The 26,073-nt window shown below is 38.7% G+C and overlaps 1 protein-coding gene across 2 annotated transcripts; it reads right to left on the reverse strand.

Annotated features, from left to right (window-relative positions):
• Positions 1–2,164: 2,164 nt before the first annotated feature.
• On the reverse strand, positions 2,165–26,067 carry TMEM87A (transmembrane protein 87A). 2 transcript variants are annotated; one of them, XM_059849537.1, is made up of 20 exons: positions 25,910–26,067; positions 24,409–24,466; positions 20,789–20,886; positions 19,835–19,951; positions 18,144–18,197; positions 17,985–18,041; positions 16,291–16,438; positions 15,534–15,595; positions 13,428–13,611; positions 12,539–12,638; positions 11,709–11,802; positions 10,760–10,832; positions 9,622–9,726; positions 8,463–8,521; positions 8,146–8,249; positions 7,698–7,771; positions 6,513–6,574; positions 5,542–5,597; positions 4,309–4,339; positions 2,165–3,983 (listed from the first exon to the last, which is right to left on the reverse strand). In XM_059849537.1, the coding sequence occupies exons 1-20, from the start codon at positions 26,039–26,041 to the stop codon at positions 3,942–3,944; spliced, it is 1,710 nt and encodes a 569-aa protein (XP_059705520.1). In that variant the 5' UTR covers positions 26,042–26,067; the 3' UTR covers positions 2,165–3,941. The 2 variants fall into 2 exon arrangements, with proteins under 2 accessions (XP_059705520.1, XP_059705519.1); XM_059849536.1 differs by lacking the exon at positions 10,760–10,832 and adding an exon at positions 11,377–11,452.
• Positions 26,068–26,073: the final 6 nt, after the last annotated feature.

The following is a 26,073-nucleotide window of genomic DNA, read 5'->3' on the forward strand; positions in this document are numbered from 1 at the left end:
AAATTGAGCTGCATAACTAGAGGAGGACAGCGAGGCCTATCTTGTAAGCATATGTCTATTTTTTGAGGTCATAAGTTGTGCTTTAATGAACTTATCCTATGAATTTGGCCAGTGAGTTTCAGTCTCCAGGAAGAAATCTTTCTAGTTTGCCCCTTCCAGAATCAGCCACGGTTGCATTTATATTCGTCATGGAGAGCTGCAACATTCACAATCACTGACCTAGAAACTAAACTAAGCCAAACTCAAAAAGCACGTGGTACTAAATTCTCCAAACATCTTTACCAACAGAGACCACTTTTAGAAAAGAGGGACTGAGGATGCTCTGTGCTGGAAGATCAAAGCACAGGAATGGGAGAACAAGCATGGCATTTTTGCATCCAACTTCTTTCCTGCTCAGGAATGAACATTTTGTTTGTGCTAAAGCACAAAACTTTTCTAAGTCAGATCTCTCCTCACAGATAGCAAAACTCCAAATTTCCAAAGGTGTTATGGCTCAGGCATATAGCTGTCTTTTTTAACCAAGGATCCTTACAAAAGGAAAAGGGACATGGCACCAATTAGTGAAAGGAAATGTTTCACTAACACTAGGTAATAATGACTTCACAAGTTTGTAGTCCAGAGAGCAAATGATTTGTGAAGCATCACCCTCTTCAGACTTTACAATGTAGCATACAACATAAAATGCCATATAAAGTGAACACGAGGATAAATAAAGCCCATAAACTCACACACCCCTACATCTGCAGAATAAGATAAACATAACCTTCCCTAGGTCTTATGATCCTGACTCAGTCTGTGCCTATCAAGCCTCTTGCCTTTCTTTACCAGGGCATGTGATCTCTTACTCAGTCCCTCCTTTGGAGTTCCTAACAGGGACATCCTGTCACCTTAACAAAAAGCTGGTCAACATCATCTTCTTCACTATGTTTCCAGTTTTCTGTATGGTATATGCTACAGATATATGCTACAATTCCAACAGTTACTTCTCACAAACAAACAGAACTAATCAGGAACGAGAACTCTAAAATACTCCTGTCAGCCATTTACTTTTTCTTATTACTAACAGCTTTTTGAAGAACTTTTGCAGATCTCAGATCTAAGATAATTTCTCCCTTCAGCTTACCAAGTCTTCAGAAAAACTTGCATGGTTTGTTTTTGAAAGGAGTGTAAATTTGAATTGTCTTCCCTGACTACATAATTAAAGGTAACAACCTGCAGGATTTCTGGTTTCAAGTATTCTAGCAAGCTAGCTCACTGAAGCTTTCCCGAGTTTTTCCAAGTCAGGGAGCCAATATGTCTTTAGGAGCAAGATCAGGTTTCAGAAGAGGCAAAGATCCCTAAGGACAACCAACATACCTGACCAAACATGCTAATGAGGGAGAGGCCACGTGGCTGCAGCCTGCAAACACACCCTTTGCTCTTCAGCCACACCTCATCTGCTGCCACCTCTCCTGCAATGACAGTGCCACAGCCCACACAACGCTGTGGGAGCTGCTCCCAAAGCCTGCAGTAAGGTCCCAGCACACGCCTGCTGTAGGCTAGGAAGCAAATGTTACTTTCCAACATAGAAACTCTGCTGAACAAGTGAAAAACAACAAAATTGCTAAGGGGTCAACAAGCTCCCTGTGGAATTCAGGACAACTTTAAATACTGCTGGAAGTGAGTAGAAGAATGGAAGGGTAGAAGGCTGCAAGGACTGCCCAAGACCCCTGAAGTCAAAGGCTGAAAGCACCACACTGCTACTATGGTTACTTTAGCATTTAAATTAATAATTGAACTATTAATACAATTGGGGAAACTGGTTGGTTCTTTTACTTTTTTTCAGAAATTCATGATTTGCCCAATCTCCATTAGCTTTTCAAATGACAGACTTCATTTTCAATCTTAAAAAGAACTGTTGAGAATAACTGCATTATATATACCATGGACTGAAAAGCTAAAATCAGGCAGCTTTGTGAAGGTGGTAACACTTCATGGGAGAGAAGAGGGAGTAAGAAACTGGAAGGACACAATGTGAGCCTTTCTACTCTTTGCCTAGCCTTTATTAAATAGTACATACAAACTTTTGTGCTTCCAGTAGAGAACATTTTTACCTATTTGTTTCAAAAAACCCAAAAAGCCCAAACCAATAGGATTTCTTTAAAAATGAAAACAAAACAAAAAATTAAATAGCAAGCTTTGTGTAGCTTTATTTCACAAAAATTTCCTCTCCCCAAAAGGACACAGAGGTAATATTTTTTTCATCTATATCAATTAAGCATAGCAAATTAGAAGTGTTTTCTAATTAAAGATTCTATCTGTGGCCTGAAGAGGATGGCAGAAGACCTCCAGCAACTCTTGCAGAAGCAGTGAGGTGCTACAGCCACACCTTTTTTTCTCTGCCCATCTGCCCTTCCCACAACACAGCTAGCAGAAGATGCCATATCCTTGTGCCTCAGCTACTGTAAAGTGCCATGTTCAGTTTGAATTGCTGATAAAGAGGAGCTACAGCTAAGCTACCAGACCTTACAGTGGAATGAATGAAGTACAGGCACATGTTCACTTCTGCTGACATAGCTATGAGACGAACCAGAAAAACTGATGCTCTATGCCGTTCCAGCAGCAGTCACATCTGCTTCCTAGATATCCAGCTGCTGCTTGCCTCCTAATCATCAGTTTTAAAGGTTATGAACCCAAATTAGAGCTTTTGTCATACAGTCCACAACAGGTTTCCATGAGGAAGTCATTGCAACTTCAGCTGTTGCACCCAAGCAAAAACCGGAACATTGTCCAAAAGCTCTTCTTCATTTTAAAAGGAGAAACAAAATGCAATTATATAGAACAGAAATCTGCAACTTCGACTGAAACACAGTGATCTCCGAGTACCTCCTGGCCACAGGGACCAGTTGGGACAGGAAAGCCCAGTATCAAATCACTTACATAGGAAGCAATTCTAAACAGACTGGGAACAGAACTATCCCAGCACTGTGGACTCCCCATAAATCCTCTTTCAAGTAAGGCAGGCAGTGCTCGCCATCTTCTCATAGAGGAGTGCCAACTTCTTGGTGGGAGATGTTACATATAAAGGGAGAAGAGTTCTGCTGAAACATCCAGTTAATATCCGCTTAACATGTAGTCAAGCACTTGTGGAGCACTGCAGGAGTGGTTCTGGTGATGTTTGCTTTTGTTGTTTTATTTGTTGGGGTATTTTGTTTAAATTAAATCATGCAACACATGAAAGGTAGGGGCAAATAATTTTTCCAGGCATCCACCACATTGCCGGCAATGAGATGTGCCACAACAGCGAGTGTTAGCTCTAGGCAGCTGTTACCTACAGGTCAATGGCATTTAAAATAGAAAATCTTTCATACACAGTGTTATGAATAAAATTGCACTTGATTTTGTTAAAAACTCATATCACTGTAACTTTTCCAAATATTTCCTTTCTGGCAGCTTCATTTTCATTTTCTTCACTTCATCAACAGGAGCTTCTCTCTAAAACTCTTTCACGCATGTTGAACACAAGACATACAACAGCAGCTGTTATCTACCAGAAAATGGGTCTGTTCTTTCTTCAGTGCTTATTTCTATCTGTCCCCACCCTCCCCCCAAAAAGGTACAGGCAGTTCACCTCTAATTGTCAATTGTAACATCGAAATATAAACTCCTCAAGCAGACATTAGGAATTTTAGTTTCACAGATTAAATATTTGAAAAGTTACAGAAGGTGCTGGAATAGTACACATGTCAATTGCTTCAAAATCCAAACTTGCAGCAACTTTAAATTCAAATTTCCAAAAGGTTTATAATGTCCTTGTGAACTTCTACAGCAAGACACCCTCCGTGACATTAAAGCATCAAACTTTCAAGGCTGAGATCAAGAGACAAATCAGCAGATGCACTTGCTCCACCAAGCAACTTTAAAAGAGGTGTCTCCACTTCCAAGAGCAAAAAGCTACTCCTTCATTCCATTTTGGACCTTTCAAAGTGGGTAATCATTCTTTCCTAGAAAATAAAATACCCAGTCTTGTAATTTTCCCTAGTGGATTTACATTATTCAAAACATGCACATTCACAACAAACAACACTCATATTCATTTTAAGTCAGGAGTCCAACTTACATAGCAGATATACCACTTATCTTAGAACACATTTGTACTTTAAGAAGTTGTATTGTGATTGTTCCCACTATCCTTCCCCTCTTACAGTATTTTACTGCTGTGCTGACATGAGCAGAGTCCAGTTCTGACAAGCCAAGACCTTATCAACTGACTCATGACTCCCCTGGCATGTCAGAAGACTAATTTGAACTGAAGATTTCTTTACTGACCTCATCTGAATCGAGAAGAGCTGGAAGAGCCCTGCAGTGGGGGAAAAAGAAGTTAAAATAATTAGAGCACATACTAAGAGCATACTGACAACCATTTTCAACCATTTTGTGTTTTTAGGGCACAGAAAAGAAACAACGAAGACAGACCTTTCAATTTAAAAGAAATTAGAGGAAGACACACAAAAAAAGGAAGAGCCCAAGGAGTATCCTCAATGACCTTCACAGTTTTTATTCTTTTTTATTATGCTTCTCATTACCAAGTGAACAATTTTCAATTTGCCATGAAATAAGCTGCTTCACTCATACAGGAACACTGCTGAACTGCACTGAAGACATTTACAATATGAGACCATGTTATAAAAACACGTCCCAGAAGTCAAACAAGTTCCACCGGTACTTCAGCCTTTCCAGCTACAACAGATCTCCCATTTATTGGGATCTTAGCTCTTTGCAACCCTGATCACACTCTCAGAAACAGAAAAACCTGCAACAGCTTACCTGAAAGTGTCCTCTCCTAGTTTATACCAGTCTAGTCCTTTTTTGCTTAAGGAATCCTATCAGTCTTCAAAATATAAGTACTAGAACTGGGAAAACCAAATTCAATTGAGAAAATGCACTTTTCTTCCTCTTAAAATTTCACCTAATTTCTTTTCTTTACTCTAAGTTCAAGCTAAGTTTCGTACTTCAATCCAGATCCTCTACCAAAATTACCTGTTCAAAATTGTGAATACACTGATGTATGAACTTCGGTTTTGTTATGAAAAATGTAGACACAGGCACTGACACTTCTAGCATGTACAAGTTATTAAAAGCAGAAAAGATATAGACAGTGTACATAGCTGACTATATTATCACAAGCACAAAAATGACATCACATGTTCCAGATAAAGCTGCAAACTGGATTACATTATTCCATGGTTTACATTCAGCAAGATACTCATAGGTCTTTCCAGAGCACTAGAAAGGGGTTTGTTTGTTCTTTGTTTTCTGGATTTATGTATATTGTTTTAACTTTAGTAAAACGCAGACCAGTCTATGGTTTCACATTCCAAGAGACTGTTCCTTAAGTCAGCCTGTGTGCAGCCCCAGCAGACTCCACACAAAGGATCAGAGGCCAGTGCCAGGCTGAACACAACCTCTGCCCATGGAAGTGCAGCATACAAGGGATAAGGCATTCTAATGTATTCCTGTGGGAAAGGAACCTGCCTTTACTGAGACTATAGAAATACTCACACATCTGTGACCGATGAAGGAACGTTCTCCTCTACCCACTTCAGGTCATCCTCTTGCTACAAATACAGAAATCAAACAGAAAACAAAAGTCAGTTTTTCCACAACGCTGTCATATGCAAGCCTTTTTATTCTCAACCTACTTGACCAAAAAAAAAATGTATTTATAATGTCAGTTAAAAAATTAAATACAAAAAAATTAAATATAAACACACGCACAAAAATGCATTCAGTTTGATTTCTAGATCACAGAAAACACATTTCAAGGGAAAAAAAAAGTAAAGAAAAACCCACCCACTTGCTGTAAACGCTGTAACAGTCCTCACCACCACCCCCTTGCAAAATAGAAAAGTTTAATTTTCATCTTATCTATCCTCAGGTAAGAAGTATACAGCTGCAACCAACCCTTGAGAAAACTATGCTAATGACAAAAATATGATTGCTATTATAATGAACTCCCACAGGTACTTTCTACTTTTAAATTTATGCATGAATTCTATTAAAAGATTCCAAGACATATTTTAGGCCTCCTAGATGAATGTGAAACCATCTTGCTTATAAGCCACAAAGAAAAAATGCATGCTCCCCAAAGTATTTAGGTAGGTGCATAAAAATAAACACATCACCCCATTCATGTAATGAATCACCAAAACTAGAGGGCAATTTATTTAAAATATGGCTCAGCCTCCCTCTCAGACTGACAGATTTGTTAAAATAATATATTAATCACTATCAGAATATTGTATTATACTGTTCTATCTACACTGAATTGTGGAAACATTTCTGAAGAACAGACTGAATTCTTGAGTTCCCATCGTATTTACAGGAAATCTCATGAGAAACCTGTATTTACTTTCTTTGCAGCAGTACTGTGTTAACTTACGATACTCTGGCTCACTCACACTCCAAGGCAAACCAAAAAGCAAGCAAAGAGGTGAATCTTATAATCTTCAAAGTACAGAGGTCATACTCACAACTTTGTTTGCTTTTACATTCCCATTTGGTTCTTGCTTTGTACTTCTCATTTTCATTCCCTCTGAAGCCAAAAGAAGAAAGAAGATTGGGGTAACTGAATTATAATTGTTCATAGACTGTACATGAAAGTGTTGAGTGTTCATTCAGGATATTTCACCCGAGTCAAAGAGACAGAGTGAGACATGCCAACAATTTCAACTGCTTCCCCTTTGAAAGACTTGCAGTACTTTTTCCTGATAGGTGGAGTACGTAATTTTTCCTGAATTTTACAATTGTACCTAGGAAATATAAATTCCTTTTATTTAAGCCAGACATCAGCAGCATAGAACTCAGACATAGTTCCCAGAGAGGCTGTGGAATCTCCATCCTAGAAGATACTCAAAAGCCATCTGGACACAGCCCAGGGCAATGTGTTCTGGGTGACCCTCCTTGAGCAGGGGGCTTGGACAGAATGGCCTCCAGAGGTCCCTTACAGCCTCAACCATTCTGAGACACAGGAAACTCCTGAAGTTTATTGTACCTACTGACTGCTCACCAGCCACTTGGTTGCCTTAAAAGCTGAGAAGCAACGTGGCCTGGCAGGCAGCCAGATAGTGCTGGTTTGCCAAATGCACCTAATGGATTACATACTTCTTCTCAACTCCTAAACAAGCCAAACAGCACTGATATATCCCAGCACAGCAGTAGGCATGTAGCCCTACCTTCTACACAGCTTAGTTACAATAGACAATTCCATGAATAAACATATTCACTCCTACGTTTACACTGGACATTACCATGCTAAGCCCTAATGTAGAAAATGAAGAAAGATTTCAGAGCTGAGAGAACAGATAATAAATGAAAATTCTTAAATGGGATTTTAAAAGAGAACTGCACACTAAACCACTGCCTAGCAACAATATCCAAGAGATCCTTGTCATCATGTATGGATTAAAACATAAGACATGACATATTTAATCAAACAAAGTCCACTGGATATGGCAAAGCAACCACAGCAGTAGCAGTGTTTTCAGGATCAACAGAAAACCCCAGAATTAAATAGGCAATGTAAATACTAAACATAAAGCCAGTGCTTCCTCTAGAACTCTGTGTATCAATGGTAGTTTTTGCCAGAAAGCAAGACACCTTTCTTCAAAGAACTGTCTTCAACACTGAAATTGAGTGGAAATTTTTTTTTCTCTTACCAAAGCTTTCCTTTAACATTGGCTCTTTCTGCTCATCATCATCCTCCTCTTCTGACAGTGGTGAGAAAGCAAACCTATGTGAAAGAATAGTGAAAGAAGTGAAAGAATGAAAGCTACCTTAGCATTCCATCTCTTGTCTCCCAAGAGATCCATTACTCCAGCATATACACAGCTTGATTATTCTGTGAATCTCATTGATTATGTTTAGTATCGGTCTTAAAAACAACATTTAAGTTACTTCTTTTTAAATAAGCTGAGCACCATGAACAGACTGGATTTTATGTATGTAACTTCTCTAGGTTTACCTTTCCCTACAAACACTGCTTAGTATCCTTACCGATCAGTGTACAGCAACTAAAAATCACCCACCAGTGAATAATCCCACTCTTTGAATAAACAAGCATTCCTACAACCCAGCATTTTCAGAAAGAGGTAAGAAAAGTTGAACCTTTGGTTGTTAGCAGATGGTCTCCACAGAATCATGATGACAAAAAGGATCATTGAAAACAATAAACGCCAGATGGCATCATCCACCCATAGCTCTTGCCAGTCCTGTCAAGAAAACCAGCACAAATGAAAGATGTTGTGAAGCAAGAAATTTCATGTCCTCATCTCCTTCCAAGGCTGAACTATAGGCATCTGTCAAAGAGGCTCATTACCCACAACAGTGATCATTTTAGCCTGTGGTGCTTTGTGGCAATCTCACTGCCAAATATAAACTTATCACAAGGCAGCAATTGTAGAAAACATTTAATATAAACTCACCGATTGACAGTCCACCAGCCTGAACTTCATGGTCGTCCAGATGATGAATACAATAGATGCTGCAATATTCAAACAAGCTGCTTATTACTAAAAAATATGTTCAAATACCCAACAGGACTGTGTTTCCCAAAGAAAGATCAAAGACCTGAATACTGAAGTCTTGAAATCCAATTTAATAGTTTGGAAAATAAGAGATGGATCTACTGCACTGACCTCAGACAGGAATTTAGGCACAGACCAGTATATTTTACTCATGTTTCTTTATAGACACAAGGCATACATCAAATATGGAGTATTTAACCAACTCCTAACTACTACTCACTATTCTTGTATCACTTTTATCTAGCATTCAAACCATGGTTTCATTATCACTTGACAAGTAAAGTTGACCTTACCCTTGACGTAACTGAACAATCTGATCTGCTTGAATGCCTTAAGCATTCAGATCCTGACCCGCAACAGTTCCAACACTCAAACCATGCTCTTACCACAGTTTTAGAAGAGACTTCCCTCCACTAAAGTATTTTAAGATGACCAAGAACCAGGTGCTGAAAGGAATTTCATCAGAGCCAATTTTAAAAAGGAATGTACTTTTTTGTTTAAATAAAAAGGCACAGTCTTTAGAAGTTTTCTGCTCATTGTATTGATAGCAGAGAACCTGGAAGCACTGACAAATTTATTCTTGAAATTCAGTTCATCACATATAAATGGAAAAACAAACTCCATCTGTATTCCTCCTCAACAGAGAGGGCATTATGTTACAAAATTAAGAATACAGTTTTTCTAAGAATCACTGATCTTCAGACATCTTAAAAACCCCACAGCATACAGCGATACCGTGATTTTGGCAAAAGGTATCTCTGTGAAGTTAACAGCATAAGATAATAATAAACTTTTGCCCCTGGCATCTTGAAGTGGGACAAAAGTGCTCTGTTAGAGGAGCTGCATAGAAATACTGATCTTTTTAACATCAGGACTAATAATCCACTATCTCTGAAATATCAACAACACACTTGGCAAAGACCCACTTTTAGAAATGGGTCAAGTGTTAGAAATTTTGACTGTACTTACAGAAAGGTCACCAAACTTAAAATTTGCAAATCAAGCCCTATATGGAAATGAAAATGGTTTTATTTAACTGGAAAAATTTTCTGCTTACCTGCTACTGCCAAGATGAGTGTGTTGGTGAAGTGCCGATACAAAGAGAGTTTCACAACATTCCTTCGAAGTTTTAGCAGCTTCATTGTTTGAGTTAAGCTGATGAATATGTATGGAAGGTCAAGGAAAAGTCTCAGAATGGACAAGCTAGTCACAAACTTAGGAGGACACAGACCTCATGATCAACAACTCTCTCAATCACACACTTAACCCTCCAAAAAATTAGACCATTCTCAGTAGAAGACCCATCCTATGACAAAGGTACCAGAGAGCAAAATCTGTCCTTTTCATGTTATTTAGTCATCTACACCTATAATTCTTGCCACACAAAGATGGTATCCAAACCTCTATTTTGGACTATGGCCCATTCCCTCAGGAAAGAGCTGGCTGTGCTTTTGATAAATGAAAAGTAAAATCTGAACTAGAAGTTAGTTAATAGATTTAATGCATATGGGTGCCTTCACATTTTCTTTTGTTTTATTTCCACAGTGACAAAACACGTGGTTAGGAGAGACATCATGATAGGGGAGAACTGTGGTTGTCACAGTTGGGCAGCCAGCTATTCACATTTTAAACAGTTTTTGTGATTGACTTCAGCTAAGAACACTTTAGAAGGATTTTGCCATACACAAGTTCAGCATTTGATGTCAGTTGCTAAAGTCACACAAGATTATGGTTGCTTGAAATGAATATGTCAAGACACCAAAAAATAAACACTGCCTTATTATGTCACTTACTTCAAGACTAGTTCAAATTTTACAGAGACTTTTAGGATTGATGTTTTTAAGCAACCTTCTCCCCAAAACACAAACTGATTCATTTCTTCAAAGGCTACTGCTCTGGTGCCATGACATGCTACACTAGAACAAAACACTTTCATACTCAACAATGAGAGACTGATAACAGACAGACTATATTTTGGAGCAGCTTTACACAGGTACATCCAATTCAGCAAAAACTAGGTAAGCAGTAGGCAGCAGAGGCTTACCTGAACATTCAGTTACAGAAGTTCTATAACCTTTACCAGAAGTACAAAAAAATATACACTTGGATCTTATTTTTAAAAAAATTCAGCCAAGAAAAGACTCAAAAAAACAAATTCAAAAGAAAACAAAACCCATCAAGTAAAACAGTGAAGGATATCCACCAGCACAGGGCAGTATCTAGGAAAGCCAGGGGAATAAAAGCCAAGGAGGCAAGATCATTCTGGGCCTGGAGACAAAGAGAGAGCCAATAAGAACAAACTGAAAAGTAGAGAAGTAAGAAGGGTCAGGCTGTTTTATAAGAAACCACCAACATGCCACCACAATACTTCCAAGTCTTGCTACAGAAACAGAGGGCTTGAACCAGGAGTTTAGTCCAATGTACAGAGAGGAACTGACAATACCACATTGTCAGTTCTCCACCAGCAAGGCAAGAAGCAGTCTGCCAGATTAAGTCAATCTAGCACTGTTAAAAGGAGTCTCTGCTGAGGCAATTGCTGTGATTAATTGCTCTGGCCACTTCCATTACAGAAAACTAGCAACCAGCTTGTTAGAGATGTAATAATTAAATCTTTTACACTATCCATGGATGAACTGAAAGCTCCACTAGCAACCATGAGTTTGACTAAAAAGGCAAAACTTGCCTTTGTGTGTACATCATAAACTAATCAAAGTCCTAACAGAAACAAACAAAACACCTTTTATTCCTTTCAAGTACGAGACAGAAATAATAAGCTATGAATAAGGTCATATATTCTTCAGCTTTTAAAAGGATATCCACAAAATAATACAGGCATCAATCATGGACAGGGCCAAGTTTGCTATCAGAGCCACAGTGTCATAGAAAAACTGGAAAAGTATCAAATATATGACAGGTTAAATACTTTATCCCAAAAGCAGAATAAGAGAAATCTACATCCCAAGATGCACTTAATGAATCCAGTAGCATCACCACTCACACACACTTCCCCAGGTACAGCCTCCAAAACTGGAGCAGTGGGAATTTGGTTTGGTTGTTGTTGGGGAGGGAAAGTAGCTGTTCACACAAGTCCATACAGCCAATATGTCTGTGGCATATGGGAAAATTCAAGCAGTCACTACTGACCCCTGTGACTCTAAGAACGCCTTCCATGCCAGAAAATAACAGATAAAGGGCTCCAGCCATAACTACTTTGTGAAGAGTCACTCCAAGGCGAGGTCTGTAGGAAACAAAGTGAAATTCAGATTAAATGGAAACCAAAAAGTAAAGTCATGTCAACTTGAATCTAAACATAAGGTATGAAGCATAAGAATAAAAGGTCCTTGTGACAAGCCACATCTAGATCCGGAAATATTATTATGGTGCTTGAAATTTACTATTCATTTTGTCTTAGGTACGATGTGACTAAGGGAGAAGACAGGCAACAGTCCTGTTTCTTAAGTTAACCTGTTTAGCTTTTTATGACCATTTCAATTAGTCTCATCCCTGTTCTCCACCAGTGTCCCCAGAAAACCCACACTGCCAAAAATTCCCGCTGCCACCTAGCATGTGTTTTTACCATTGAATACGGCTGTGGACAGACCAATGAGTCGCAATCTTACTGAAGCAGATCCCCTCCCCTATCAGTGGTTCTTGACCTACCCCATTTATATAAGCTTCCCCTCACTCAGAAGGCAGGCCCATAAGTTTCCCATTCCAGTCAGTGGAGCATCTCAATAATGACTCAGAAACCCACCCTACAGTAGCACACAGAAGTAGATGGAAAGAAGAGTAATCACAGTATGGAACTGTCTCTGTTTACTAGAGAAGAACTCTAGATCTTCAGAGCACTTAAATAAAGCACTTACCTTTAAACAAGCAAAGTACAGGGAGATGAATACTGCCCTCAATTCTTAAAAACCAATAGTGAAAACCCTTTAAATAGAACACAAAAAACCTGTAACAGAATTACTCACTTGACTATCCCATATCCCAGGCTGACTATGATGACCAGAGTTCGAGCCAACGAGCGTTTCACAGCAGAAAGAAGTTCTGCCAGTATTACTGCTCCTTGAACTACCAAAAGCAAAGAGGACAAAGTTAGGGCATTAAAATGTAATTTCTGTTTTATTAACTATTGCATGCAATTGTAGTATAGAGCAGACATAAAAGTAGGCTATTGAAGTGCATAATCTTTTTATTATCTACATCTGAAATCAGCTTTCAGAAAAGATAGGTCACTTGGCATTAAAAAAAAGCTACAGAAAAATTTCATATCCAGCCTGGATACTCTTCCAAACCAGTCAACCAACAAAACTTTCTGCACCATGGGTATGGCCAATTAGCAAAGTCATAATGACATTTTATTTGCAGTTTCATTTGTATGCATCCATACTGCAAACTCAAAACCAGAATAAAAGCATTTTACGCAAAGGAAATCTCTTAAGATGGATTATGAAGCTATAGGTTGAATACTAAGAGTTATCCACAATGCTGGCATGTCGAACAAGAAGTTTCAAAGTATCTTTCCAAATGCATTAACAATTGTGAGAAATTAATTACAGGCTACACTGAGCAAATCCTATTTTAAACTTAAAACCAGCACGGCAGCACAGAATGTAGCATTCTGTATAGCTAAGACACTACTCTCAGGAATCAGAGAAAGCAACAGCATTTTAGCTTTAGAAGAACACAGAGCACCATGTTTACAATATATAAAAGTACAGAAACTCTAGGATCCTTTTCTTTGTTTTGAAACAATCCTCAAGTAATCGTATAGTTAACAGGTATCTGCCCCCCCAGTTTAGCATAAGCCATCAGTGCTATGCCCCCCCAATTATCCTGCATAATGCAGCTGTCACCTACCAGATTCGCCCGTGTAGCGGATGTTCTGGAACTCGGCATAGAAAACTGCTTTCTCAAGCATTCCCAGGAAGATAACAGCACCAATCCAGAACTGGATCCTCAGGAGATCCCGCCAGTAACAGGCTGACCACGCAAGCCACAGAACCCCGAAGAATACGTACACAATACACATCACCATGAAAAACTATTGCACAAAAAGAAGAAAGACATAGGAACTTTAGACCCAGAAAAATAATTTCCTTGTTTCCATTCCACGGCTGTAAGACAACTTTATTTTCTCCCCTATTATAACAACTTTGGAAGTTTTTAAATAGACAAGCATTGTTTCATTTGTCTTCTCTGGACTCTTTAACAGTGAGAGTCTAATTTCTCTCTACCAACAAAGGGAATGAGAGTAACTGAATTTCTACGCTACTTCTCCCTTGAAGAATAGTCTGCCAATTTATTCACAGGCAATTTTTGCTAAGGAAGATACATGCTACTAGATTCCAAAAAGGTAAGAATTCAAGCAAATCAAGTATAGAAACTCCATTCATTCTCATGTATTTTTCTATTAATAACTTCATCATACATTTACACTACTCTGCCAATAAACTCACAGACCACCTTTAGACACCGTTCCACAGAACAGAGATGCGTAACTAATGCTTGTATGCCCTGTGTTCAAATCATTTGACAACTTTTCTCAAAAGTTAATTTCCAGCAAACTCAGCTTTTGACCAAGTTTTAGGCCAGCAAAAAATCTGCAGCTGACAAAGAAACCCAGATATTCATTTAAATATTAACATTTTGTGATTTTTGGTGGGTTCAGTGTTACTTGCTTCAGAAGAACTTTTCATGGTATGTCTCATACAGCAAACAATAAGCTTGACAATGTTACTCAATGCTGAATTTTCTAATCATACCAAAGCAAGGCAAAAAGAGGAATTAGGAGAAAATAAAACATTAAGTGAATAGCAGGAAGTAGTTAGCCAAAGCATAGGACAGTGCTTAATAAACAAGCAGTGTCCTCTTTCAAAAGGAAGATTTTTTTTTAGAAAACCAAGCAAACACTTAATTTCTTAGCTGCAAAATCTATCAAAACTTTCACAAACTGAAAACGCCTTCCTTAGGAGAGTAGCTTACTGATGCTTACACATTTTCACCTGACCAACCTATGCAGATCAAATGCTAAGAACCTAGGTGAGACAGACCACATGCAGATGCTCCATTGAGAAAACATTTAGAGATACAGATTCTTTTCTGGTCCTGTCCCATAGGATATTTTCACTGATGAATTACATTTCAATAGAACTGCTGGAGGCTTTTTGCCTCTCCAGGAAGTAAAATGTGTGTTTCAGAAATGCTGCCAGGCTCCATTATTGACAGGCTGCTCCTGCCAATAGAGTCAAACTAGAGACCTTACTTGCATTGATCCCCAGCTAAAGTCTGTCTTCACTACATAAACATTTTAAGTTCCTTTATTGTTTAGCCTTCTCAACAGAAGAAACTAGAAACCAAGTCAGTAACTCCTTTGAATAAAAAGGGGATTAGCTCTTCGTAGCTCAATTATGCTTTCACTGCTAGGCAGTATTCAAGACCTCCTCATGGGGTGTAAAACAGCTGGTGGAGGAAGCGAGATTAAGCTATAAAAGAGCAAAGAAAGCAGTGACAAATGAACGAGTAGCTGCAAACAAAAGCACAGAATAGCAGATTTTCTAAAACATGAGCTAAGGAGAAAAACAGCACAAGCAAAACTTGTCAGTTTAGAGCTAATAATACTGATAACTTCAGGAACTACAAATTAACAACCATTAATTCAAACAATCCAGAGAAGGACAACATAAGCAGCACATGCAAGGAACTGAAATCTGTCTGTTTTCCCTACCCTGAACTCAGTACAAAAAAAACCCACCAAAAAAAAACCATCAAAAACACACACCAAAAAAAACCCCAAAAAACCCAACCAAATAAAAACAGTCTGTCAAACCGAAAAACAGCCTTGGCTTAGTAACTTTTGCTCCTGAGACACTGGCTCTGTGTTTCCTCAAGCATGACAGCAAAGTATTTCATTGGCATTCAAATCAACTGACAATTTTATAGATCAAAGAAAAGCTGGTTACTTACAATCATCAGAGGGTAGTCTGCAAGTGAAAGATACTCATATGGCCCCTTCAGTTCTACTGTCACTGTCAAAAGACAATCCAATTACAAAATTAAACAAGAACCAAAAGGAAGAAGCCAGGACTTAACTGATTTTCACTTATTCCATATTTTCACATGGCCTTTAAATCTAACTTGCACTTAAATAAAGAAAGCAAAGACTCAACAGACTCAGCCAAAAGCATGCAGTTTAAAATTACATCCCCCATTAGCAAGTAACCCTTAGCAATATTTAGAAGTAATTTTTGCTGGAGATTCATGTATAACAGAAAAAATTCAGAAACACATGTAAGTTTGCTTTTTACAGGAATTTTTAAACTTCTGTAAAGTTTGGAAAAGTTATCAATGCATGGTTAAATATAAGATCACGGTGATAATTATGATCTTTGTACTCTAAATTTTGACTTATTAGTATAGATCACTGTATTGGTCTGCACATTTCTGAAACAAAGCACCAAGCCTCAAAATTGAAATGCTTGAGATTTCTTCCTGATTTCTATCAATCAGCAAACTGACAGAGCAGTCTTAGGATCTTCAAGACAGAAGCAATCACCTCTTTTCTTAGGTGAGCTGTAGTAATATTCTACCTATGTGAAGTGAAAGACAGCTTCTTATGAAATTGAACCATATAGTATATGCTAAAAGTACCTTACAATAGTTTGACTGGGAATACATAAAATAGTGCTGTATTTTCAGTTTACTCTATAAAGAGCTATCTTACTTGTAAAGAGCTTGTTCTGATATGAGGAAGGTGTTGTTCTCTCAGTTCTTTTAAGTCGGGCAGTAGAATCCTTTGCAGTTGTAAGTGCAATTTGCACAATAAATATATATGGCCCATCTCGCCAAGTTTTGATAACAGCATTCATTGCCTGAAAATAAAACAGCCCCACATAAACAGTGCACAGTCGAAAAGACAAGAAAAAGACAGAAGCAGACTAGCCATACATGGGTGGTAGCTTCATGTAAATATAAATTTCCTCTCTTCTAAGACCTAAAACTTGTTAATAAATATCTGATATGGAAATTTTAAAGGTACTTATTAGACATAACCCTTAAAATTTAGTTGTTTGATTCCAGAAGAATCCTCAAAGACCTGGGAGGCAATCAGAACTTTTTCTGCAAATTTAACAGCGCCTTACTGCAAAGGTACTCAAAGGTACTGCAAAAGCTACAAAGAATCAAAGAAAGCATCAACTTTTTTTCACTACAGAAGCATTAGGACCACCACAGAGATTCCTGCTGCTTGGGAACTGCAGAGCTACAGAACTCCTCGCCCTGGTGAAGGCTGAATCCTACAGCATAATACAGAAGTAGCTTAGCTGTAAAAGATTTCCATAGTAGCCATTTCCTATGGACGCTACTACTACAGTCCCTGCAACAGCTCTCATACCTGCAAAGCTCAAATCCTGCCAGTGAACTAACAGAAGAACCTTGTCCAGATAAATATTTTCACCATAAATCAAATCAGCATACAAAACTGTCAATTCCACAACTGAAGAAGCTCTAGACCTCTCAGAAACTGCAGTATTTACTAAGAGCTTTAAAGTTAAAACTTGGACCATCTACATGTATGCCACTCCCATGACTACTGCAGAACTGCAACAAGGATTTTTTTTTTTTTAATAAAGACTTCTCCAAGAGAAATTAAGAGCATGCATTTCTTTTAAGAAACCTCTTGACTACAAGACACAAAGCAAATAGAATATTATATATACTAAAAAAAGAGTTTATGCTAATAAACTAAGACTAAACATAAAACTTAGAAACACACTAATCTTGAAAGAAAATTAATAAATTTGCACAAATTTTGCTTTTACAATACCACCTTTTCTTGCTGCATTGATTAATTTCTTCTTAATTACATATATCTTCTTATGTTTTAGCTTTATAATAAATGGCCCCTTATGTACACAAGGAGTAAAATACTTTTTCTTTCTCAGCATCCAGGACATTCAATCTGAAGTAATTTTGAAAAGTGTTCCTAGTTACATAGTATATAATAAAAATACTACAGGACTTAAAATCAAAAGTAATCAGTCAACTTTTTAAGTATAACATCTCAAAAAACTGATTGAAGACAAAACCAAACACATTCTGTAAGACTCAGTCATCATTTAAAGAAGATAATTTAAGTTACTATTTTAAATTACAATGGGAAGAGAAATTTATTTTTTAATTTATACCATTGGTTTGAATGGTATTAGTTCTATATTTAATTTACAGAAGAAGCAGTTACTCTGTTTTCTGTTTTTCCAGCACTACCTAGTTTCAAGCTAAAAATTACAGGTGTCAAAAAAAACCATAGAATATGCTACCATCAAGTTCTTACACAAAGAAATATAATTTTTAAAAAAGCAAACCAAAACAAAATAAGACTGCTGAATTACAAACCGTGCCTATATTCAGTATACATACAGTTTTATCTGTCACCATTGTGTGATTTCCTGCACTCTCCTTCTTATCTTTTAAGCCCTTAAGGGAAAAATAAAAAACACAGAAAAAATGAATAAGTAAATATGCCAAAACTACCTTTTCCATGACTACACTGGCTCATTAAAAGGAAAGGAAAATTACCTCTGGTTTCTCAGGTGAGAGAGGCTCTGGATGAACAAATTCTTTATAGAAAATCTGCAAGATATAAGAATGGTAAATAATTTATAGACACTTTATAGGCATTTTGACATTTATAGGCACTTCACACATTAACATGACATTACCAGAACAGCTTCCAATAAACTTCATTATTCTTTAAACAGCTGTATTGGAGAGCTTTCATTTTTCTAAATCAAACAATTGTCCATCTATGCAAGCAGTCTTGAATGCTTTATGTTTTGTAATTGGAGAGTTACTTTTCCTCCCCTCAAATAACAGGTATCTATTTTTAGAACCAGACATCATAGTAGTGAAGTTAATTTTCTTTTTGAAACATGAATCAGTTGTGTATCCCCATCACATGATTAATTCACCACAAACAGATACAGGGTTTTAGATTTCTGCCATAATCTATGCAAAAGTAAGTCCCTGGATGAGCGAGTGCCTATTACACAACAAAATTTTTCCTACTCTCCTGAACTATGGTGACTCAAAATCTAGTGAAACTGCTATACCACAAAGATAAAGCTGAACCATTTAGAGAAGAAATTGCTGTGAAACTTCAGAAATTAGTATCTGACAAGAATATATTGTTAAGAATTCCACAGGCTTTCCAGAGGCATTGGATGAAAAATTAAAGAATTCTAAAACCTTAAAGGCTTTCACAAGCATGTTTAGTTAGGATGCCCAAATCTACATTACACAGGTAAACTCAGAAGATCTCTTCTACAAAACCAAGTAAAAACAGTAAAAGCATGAATCATCTTTTTTTTTTTCTTTCATTTTGAAAACCTTTCAAGCAGTCTTCACACATCAAAGGAATTAGAGGCATGCAAACAGATTATTATAAGCCATATTTAGGCATTTTTCTTTTTTCTTAATTAAAAAAACCCAAACAACCAAAAATACCAAAAAGCAACCCACTAGGTTCAATAGTAACAAGCAAAACAAGGTTCAATAGTTATGAAACATTCCCAGTACATTCTATCCATAATCTTTTGTCTTTGTGAGGAATGGCTGAACACAGATGGAACACTCCATAATTTGCCTTCAATTCTTAAGTATGTCATTAAATAAAGACAGCAAATTATACTGGTATTATCATCAGCCTGCTGATATACAGCTGCTGTAGAGCTGATGTATGCACATTACTTCCCTATGCTAAGTTTGCATTGTCTTCTTGCTTCTACTTGATTTTTTCCCAACATATTCTAGCACTCCTACTCCATGAGTACTTCAGTAATTCATTTTTCAACAATAATTTTTAATTATTCTAAATAAATATTATTTGACTAATAAATGCCAGTCCTTTATTGATTCCAGCTTAGTGGGATTTTTACTCTGCTGCCACTTCTAATCAACCAGCAGACTGAATGAAACAAATTCAGAATACAAAACCACAAACTAAAAGAAGCATTGAACTGTACATCCCTTTTACAGTGATTTGGTTGGGGTTATCTCACTACCTTAAGCAAAACATTGAATAGCAAGCTAGAAGTGAAGGAAAACTAAAAAATCATCATCACAGCTTGGTTGTCATAAACAGACAAAAAGAAGTACTTACCGACCTACAGTGGTACTTACACAGGATGCCAATAGATCTACCAGGAATTACCACTTTCTCTATATACTGTATAAGACAGCAGAGCAAACTCTGAGGTTTCTATCCATACCTGAGGCCTGAAGAGCTCAGAGCAGTTTGGAAAGAGGAGAGAAGCAGTGGCATAGTATCCTGACCAACCCGGATGCTCTTCAGCTGTAGTCCCAAAATAGTTATCTGCTTGTTCATCCTGCCAAACAGAGTAGAACTTAGGTTAGCATCAAGTATTTCAAATGGCTTACCTCAGTACACAGCTACAAGACCTGGGAAGCTCCATAATTTCACTCTGCACACACTCTTGAATCAAATTTAGGCATCAAAACCACACAAAATTATAGAAATTATGGTATACAGGCTTTGAGTAAGAATTAAAAAGTAGAGATGCAGCAGAAAATATAAACTTCAGTCTACACAAACAAACTCCACATTATCATTTTAAAGAGTGAAGACTCAGTCCTGTGTTAGATTAGCAGTTACAACTGTCATAAATAATAACTTAACTAAACATGGGAAAATATTAACCATAAAAAGCACAACTATGTTCTACCTCATTAGATAGAAACATTATACGTTTTACACAAATTGCTAATGCTTGCCAAGTGCATCCATAAAGAACAGAATTTAGACTTAACATATTCAATATTAAACATATTAATATTTAATATTAACATATTAACATATCAAATATTCAAAATTGTCTATTCACTGTCATTAAGCATTCCTGCAAATATTTTCAAATACCATAAACTCACTCATTTTAGAGTCAATGTATTCACTTCAGTTCCTGGGTTTAAAACAATTTTGACAAACACTTCTACCTGACCCAAAACCCCAAAAAAATCAGCAATTGCAGCAAGCTGTGGATCATTTCAATTCTATTCCAGAAATTTGTAATCTTCCAATGGAAGAATGTGTCTTTCAGGCCCAAATCACAATGTGGATGCAAGAGAGATATCTCTAACCCCTTCCTTCCAAAACCTGCTTACCTCTAAAAATCATAACCTATGTTTTCCCATGGAATTCTTACCCCAAAGTTGAAGACTTCATTGTAGCAGTCAGAGTATCTTAAGTACCAAGTAACATTGAAACCCTGGGAGGGTTCACAAGCTTTTTCATCTCCTTCAACTAAGAAAACAAACAAACAAACAAACAAAAATCAAACATGTGCTATGTAACACACCATCTGCCTTCCAGGTTTCCAGGTTTTTCCTCCTATTCTGTGCAAAACCAACATAATTAAATTTTAAACTGAAAGCAAAACAATATAAAAATATTAAATATTTTCCTCAAGTAAGTCATTAGTGTTCAATGAAAGAAAGAAGCATGTGAACAGAATTCCATTATAGCATTATACAATTCTATTAAAGAGCTGAAGATCATTTGGAAACTTTTTGTTCTGAAGACAATCAAGGATGTTTCAGCAACTGCAAATACCAAATGAGGAGAACAGCAGTGACTCCAATACACAAAAAGGGCCTCCCTTTCAGAGATAGGGGCACATGTAACAGGCAGAGAAAGCTAGCAACAGGATAATGCTAAGCCATTTCCACATATAATTTAAATATATCAATGCCATCACCAAGGAAATGAAGGTAAGATTGTGCCAACCTCCCAAAAGACAAACAAGGTATCTATAGATTAGCCCATGCTGTCAAAGCTGCAATGCTACCTAAAACAGCAATAAGACAATTTTCCTCCTTGATTTACTTTAGTAACAACACGCATGAAAAGTGAAACACAAGACTTTCTCCCTAGTCAGGAAAGGTTGTGTGGGTTTTTGTGTTTCAAATCTCATTCTTAAACTAAAGTCTGATGAAGAGAATTTGACATTAAGAAGGCAAGCTCAACCCTTACATAAAATGAGCAGTGACTATTCAGAGTCTTGGAAGAGCCATTTAGATGATTACATTTGTGTTTCCCCAGGCAGCAAATGGCAAAACTCTTTTGAGTTAAAAGAATACTTGCAGTGGCTAAGAAGTTCCTACAACTTTACAGGCAACATTCGTATCAGAGGATGCATCCACAACTTTCTTACACATACATTTCTAAGGAATGTTTCCATACTGACCACTGCAGGTAGGAAAAGCAATTAGAAGGAAAACCCTGCCACCGGGTATTAATTGATTAATCCCACTTTATTCCTCATGACTACTAAAACACATACAACAGCTAAAAAAAACCTCAACAAATGAGTTTCTAACACCAAAAAATTAAGCAAAATCATTGAAAAAAAGGAGTTTCTTCTGATAAGCATGAAAACAAGGCATACATGTTCCACATTGCCCTCGATGTTGCAGAGGGCACAACAAGAAAAGTAAAAGGCAGCACAAGCACTGCTGTGACATGGGCAGATGCCAAATTATTCGATTACTCAGGCCTTTCTGATAAAACTGACCAAATGAGAAGCATCTCAAAAAAAAGTGCTAGCAAAAAATAAGATTCAAAAATGCCTGTTAAATACCTTTTTCTCTGTGAAAAATTAATAGGCAACTACATATTCAGCGGTAGCACTCACAGAGGTAAAATAGGTCACTAGAACAATCCGCAATATCTGCAAACATCAAAATTACAGAAACTTTGAAAAGGAAGTACTTCAAAAGTCAGAAAAAGTATCCATGGCATTTACTGAATTCAGCAATATGGAAATTTAAGTTCCTCAGCCTCCAAACAAAAGCCAGTAATATTCAACTTGAATGCAGTCTTTGTACTCATTTACAGAAAGCAGGATTTCTATCATGATCCTATACAAGAAACTAAATGCCTTCCAGAACAGCACTTCAAAAAAGTAGATAAAAATAAATTCATTATTGACAACACTACATGCCAGCAGCAATCTTCCCAGTCAGAAGCAGAAAGCATCATACTCCAATGTGCCATACAGATTAAAAAAAAATAAAAATCAAGAAGAGGGGGGAAAAAGGCGATAAAGAGATGCAGGTGCTCAAGAAAACCATGAACAAGCCATGAGTAATAATGTTTGGCAAGAGTGGTCATTTTGTCCCCACAAACATCAGACAGCGGATGTAAGAGGCAACAGATAGGAACAAAAAAGGGGCTAGTTTCCACAAAGGCGTGGGCAGAAAAGAAAAATCACAAAGCTGAAACTTCCCAGCACCAGATGCAGTTTAAGTTTCATCTACGCTGAGAAAATTAGTAAGTTCCCAGCCTTTGTTCCTTCCTCTTTCAGTGATTCATTTTCCAAATTCATCTAAGTCTTTTCATCACACCAGTATGTAAAACAGGAGTCTTCACTAAAGAATTTTAAGGCTCAATGCCTGTTTAAAGGTTGACAGTACAGTGTAATTCAATTCCAGATCAGGAGGCAGAGAGTCGAATTCTTACTGACAGATCTGCCCTACAACAAATAATTTTTTTCCCCATGACTTAGCTCCTTCTCTCAGTTATTTCATCACAAGTAGATTTACCACACACATCACTTCAGAGACCTGTATCTTAGACACCATGCCACTATAAGTACACTACTTCTATTAAACTTTAGATAAGAAAGCCTAAAACCCAGCAAAGCACCAAAATGCCCTTTCAACCCCCCTCCTCTTCCCAAGCAGCAGATTTCTAATTTTGATCCTGCAGCAGCTACACTTGCAAGATGCAAACCTCAGTGTCTCAGTTACACTTGTCAAGTGGGAAAGCCCTAACACTGAAGTGATGGACATTCTCTAATAACCACTCAAATTCTACCCTCCTGTTTCAGATTCATGTGGGACTAAGAGAGGCACTTCAACAAATTCTCCTTGAAACACTGCCCCAAGAAGGGCATGTATTAGAAATTAAACCTGAAAAACCACAAGGTAAGTACAGAGACTAAACCGCCTTCCTTTATGGTAAAAACTGGTCTAAACAACCACCTAACGTGTTCAAAAAAGATTTCACACCTTTCTAAATCAACTAGTCAGTTCTATAACATCTTACTGCCATCTAGATGCTGTCCTCATGTTCACAGGTAAGAGGGTATTTCACAGAAACTTTCCTTGGACCAGAAACCCACATAACTCATAGACCTGGCCAGATCAGCGAAGAGCAATACACAGAAAAAATGAGAAGGCTGCCAACATGTTTGCCCGACAGAACAAACTCGATGACCCCACTCACACACTGGGATCAGAAGAAAACACCTCTCAGGAGAGCTCTACTGCAATGTGCAATGTTCCCTTGCAATACCCAGAAACACTCAGCTAAAAAGGAACAAGGCTTCAAAAAACATTGCCCTCTGTATTCCTGTCTGTAAAGAAACAGCCTCTGTCCAGCTGGCACCAGATCTCCCAGACAGGGGAATTTAACAATCTTAGATAGGAAAAGCACACCTCACAGCAGAGTGCAGCACACCCCACACATGATTACCCACTATATGAAACAAAGTGGGGCTCCCATTGCCCATCTTGCCCTCTCCACAAAGAGCATGAATAGAGGCATTCATTTCTGCTACAAGCTAAGCAGATCACAACTGGGAAGCTCCAAGCCTGTTAACAGACTCAACCATATCAGAGCTGTAGCTTTCATGCAGTGCTAGATTAGCTGCCTCTGAAGCCGTGCAGTTAAACACTTCACAGTGTTTTGAGCTCCAAATGTTAAAAATAGGAGGGGCATCAAAAAGCAGAGAGAGCAGATTAATCCCTTGCAACCACTTACATCTCAGGAAAATGGTGGTGTTGCTGAAGAGAATCTTCCCAAAGCTAAACTTCTTCCCCTGCAAAGGCAGAAAAAAGGAAGCAGTATTAGTGGGTTTGATACCTTATCAGGCCTAAAATCACAAGCCAAACAAGTTAGAAATGATAAAAAGCAGTTACCATTTATTGACGGTGCTCCAGGTGCACTTATGGTAGAGTGCACCATAAGTGATGTAGGCCTTCAACACTTTTCTAAGTTTAGCAAATTAGCATAATTGACAAGAATTCCCAATCAGAAGCACAGTCAATCAAGTAAATCCCCTCTTGGTTCAACCCCCTACTGTAGAAGCCTCCCCCTTGCTTCTAGCCCCATGGTGTTTATGTATAAATACATGCGAAAGTGAAATGTCCTCAGTTCACTGAAGAAGCAAGATTATGGTAGGATTCCAGGAATGTGTTTGTCTAACCTAACAGGGTGGAAAAAGTACTGAAGTTAGCTAATAAATTAAATAAGTATACAATAATAGTCTATAGAGCTACTAATAAACGACAAATACCTAAAATGCAAAAATCTTCTGGGATCAGACTTAATATCACTGAGCTTAAATAAACATAATCTTCCATTCTGAGTTTTAAGTCAATACAGTAATGAAAGCAAATGTCAAATCTGGAGCCAGTCTTACTGGACTTTCCAGTCATGCTTCACCACCCTCCAACATACTCTTAAAGACAGTTTAAGAGGCTTGGGGTTTTTCTGATCTGCAAGCAGAGTCAACTTCACCTTGACATCTGTTGAAATTATTACGGTTTCTTGCTGATGAGATGGTCTGGACCATCCAACAAAAAAAAAATCCTTTTCTAAGAACCAACAGGATCACCGTGATTCTTCAGTTTTGTTCCTGAGGCTCTAAAGCCTCACATAAAGTGCATTTTACTCTCACTGCCTGATAAAGTCCGACCGAATTAGAGGCAGAACAGCTTTCCTCCACGCAGGATTTATCAGAAGCGCCGAAATCCCTTCATCCTAAAGCCCGTACCTCTCTCGATCCAGCGGCCCAGCTTTCCCGAGGCCAGGCCAGGGCGCTGCCCGGCGGTGCGGGCCGCACGGTGGGGCGCGGAGTGGCCTCCCCTGCACAGGGCCCACCGAGGCCGGGCACCAGCCGGGCAAGACCCTCCCTCCTTACCTCCATTCGCACGGGCCTCACAGGGGCGGCTCTCCCTCCGCCGCCCATCGGACTATTTCCCGCACAAGCCTCCTCTCCCCTGCCGCCACCGCCGACCCGCCGAGAGGGCTGAAGCCCGGCAGCAAGGCAGGAGGCAGCCACGGCCCCGAGCCCCCGCACCAGCTCCGGGTCAGGCTCCACAGAGGCGCTGCCTGGGCAGAGACGCCCCCGACCGCAGCCGTCCCGCCCGAGGAGGACGCGCGGAGCGGCCGCGGCCTCCCGCCCGCTCACGTTCGCTCTGACCGTCGCTACACCGGCCGGCCCGGCAGCTCCGGGCCCGGCCCCGCTCCCCGCACTCACCAGGAGCACCGGCAGCCGCCATTTGGAGCGCTGCCCGGCGCCCGCCGTGCCCGCCAGCAGCAGCACCGCCAGCAGCCGCAGCAGGAGGGCTCCGGGCCGCCGCCGCCCCCCGGAACGCGGCGCCGCCGCCATCCCGCCGTACGGAGGCCGCCGCGCTGGCCGCG

Source organism: Haemorhous mexicanus, chromosome 6 (genome assembly GCF_027477595.1).
Source record: "Haemorhous mexicanus isolate bHaeMex1 chromosome 6, bHaeMex1.pri, whole genome shotgun sequence".
In the NCBI taxonomy this organism is placed as follows: Eukaryota; Metazoa; Chordata; class Aves; order Passeriformes; family Fringillidae; genus Haemorhous; species Haemorhous mexicanus.